The 2,490-nt window shown below is 36.3% G+C and overlaps 1 protein-coding gene across 1 annotated transcript; it reads left to right on the top strand.

Moving 5' to 3' along the window:
* Positions 1–757: 757 nt before the first annotated feature.
* On the top strand, positions 758–1,615 carry LOC106525266 (gamma-crystallin M1). The gene is made up of 3 exons (XM_014019436.1): positions 758–822; positions 932–1,183; positions 1,283–1,615. The coding sequence occupies exons 1-3, from the start codon at positions 814–816 to the stop codon at positions 1,556–1,558; spliced, it is 537 nt and encodes a 178-aa protein (XP_013874890.1). The 5' UTR covers positions 758–813; the 3' UTR covers positions 1,559–1,615.
* Positions 1,616–2,490: the final 875 nt, after the last annotated feature.

Genomic DNA, 2,490 nt, shown 5'->3' with positions numbered 1-2,490 from the left:
TAGTATTTGTAGGATTTTTGAAAAAATTCTTACATTTTCATCATGAACACATTTAATTTTTTCTCATGAAAACTCTTTTTTGTTTTCTTTTTTAGAGCGAACGGAGCACAATTTTGAGATAAGAACTTACAACAAAGCTGCTGAATTAAAAAACGAGAAAATCTATTAAACTTCAAATTTTTTTCTATATTTAATTTAGAAAAAAAAATTTTAGTTTTATTTTATTTGTATTATTTTTTGTTGTGTAGAGCTTTTGTTTCAACCTGTTGTTTTTAAATAAACTGACTTGACTTTAACTATAAAGTCAAGTCAGTTTATTTTATTTTATTTATTCAGCAAAAATTAAATATTTTAAAATGATTTATATGAAGTTTTGTGGAATAACTCTTAATCTAATGCATGATTTGCAGGGAGACTGATTTTGACATTGCACAAGCTGAATAATTTTGCAGGTTCTGGTTTGTGGTGGTTTTGACTGAGATGTAACCTGATGCTTTTTTCCATCACCTATGATCTGCCCATAGAACCTCCTGACCATCTGACGTATACTCAAACTGTATACAACCATATACACAAAGCATATGCTTAAAATGAACAATGTAGACGACCTCTCCAGAAGTGTATGGATGGAAAACTATTGTTAAACATTTATAGGCCCTGTTCAGCAAAAGTCATACTGCTAATTCATCAGCTTTGCAGATTTGAATAACAACACATCATGGCCCCTGGGATTTTGTATAAAAAGGTGCTGGATTCATGGAGTTGGCAGAGTAAATTGAAACATCCACTGGAAACAGAGCCTAAGCCTCCATCATGGGCAAGGTAATATGAAATTTATACCAAAAACTTCAAAACATCTAATTATAGTTTATGCAACAAAATATAAAGTTTTACCCTTGTTCAAAGTTTATTTTGAAATTTTATTTTTCAGATCATTTTCTATGAAGACAGGAACTTCCAGGGTCGCTCTTATGAGTGCATGAGTGACTGCTCTGACATATCCTCCTACCTGAGCAGGTGTCAGTCCTGCAGGATTGAGAGCGGCTGCTTTATGGTTTATGAGCGTCCTAACTACATGGGCATGCAGTTCTTCTTGAGGAGGGGTGAATATCATGACATGCAGCGCATGATGAGTATGGAAATGATGTTTGACTCCATCAGATCCTGCAGAATGATCCCTTATGTATGTACACAATATTTAATTTTACCTAAAACTTGCTTCATTTGGAATTTTGAGATGTCCGATAGCTGTTGACACATTTTCTCTGTTTTTAATATACAGCACAGAGGTTCTTTCAGGATGAGGATCTACGAGAGGGAGAACTTTGGTGGTCAGATGTTTGAGCTGATGGACGACTGTGACTCTGTCATGGATCGCTACCGTATGTCTGACTGCATGTCTTGCAATGTGATGGACGGCCACTGGCTGATGTATGAGCAGCCCCACTACAGAGGCAGAATGATGTACCTGAGGCCTGGAGAGTACAGGAATTTCATGAACATGGGCATGAGTGGCATGAGGTTCATGAGCATGAGACGTATTACTGATATGTGTTAGACTAGAAAAATCTATTTCTGCATTTGAGTAAATAAAATGTCTAATTCATAAAACCTATTTCTAGTTCTGATTTTGTTTGATTAATTTACTGTGGAAGATTTGAGTTAATATTCTAACGTTCATATCGATAGTTTATTTATAAAAAAAAAACCTATTCATAACAAAACAAAATTACATGTCCATTCAAGTCACATTCAAATCCAATTACTTCAATTTAATAAAATTATTAAAACAAATAAAAAATTATAATACATTCACATAATTCATTATGAAACCCATTTGTTTTCTTTACCTGCTTCTCTTTTCTTGGTTGTGGGGAGCTGGTGCTTATCTCAAGAAGTCACTGAGGCAGGGGACAGATCTCCAATCCATCCAGGCACACCACCACCACAGTCCATCCACCTTTCACACTCTCACTTACACCAGTTTAGAGTTACCAATAAACATAACATGCATGTTTTTGATCTGTGGGAGAAACCAATGTGTGGGTTCCCATCTTTCTGGAAGATGTAAACCCCAACCAAAAAAGGCTGCAGACCAGGAAGAGCTAGACCTTCTCACTGAGGGGAAACAATTGAGATTGCATTGCTGTGCCACTTTACATTTATATATATTTATATATCTAAAGAAACCAACATATAGCTTCAAAACTTGACTTAGAAGCAATCTCCCAACAGTCACCAACAGTGGAATAAATTATAAATTACAGTGGGCACGAGTGACAGACTGGTGCCCTGTGAGGCAAATGCGTCTGTGACTGCTTCACCAGGCCAGCGTGGAGGAGGGGAAAAGACAAAGCTGCTTGCCTCATTAACCAATCAAGGCCACGCAAAAATGGTCTAGGAGGATCAAAAACCACTCCAAACCTAAAAATACCAGATAAAATGTGTCTGGGCCAAAAACCTCCAAAAACTATATAAAAGGGGTCTATG

This window comes from Austrofundulus limnaeus, unplaced genomic scaffold (assembly GCF_001266775.1).
Source record: "Austrofundulus limnaeus strain Quisiro unplaced genomic scaffold, Austrofundulus_limnaeus-1.0 Scaffold221, whole genome shotgun sequence".
Taxonomy (NCBI): Eukaryota; Metazoa; Chordata; class Actinopteri; order Cyprinodontiformes; family Rivulidae; genus Austrofundulus; species Austrofundulus limnaeus.
This window is presented reverse-complemented; position numbering and strand designations above follow the sequence as displayed.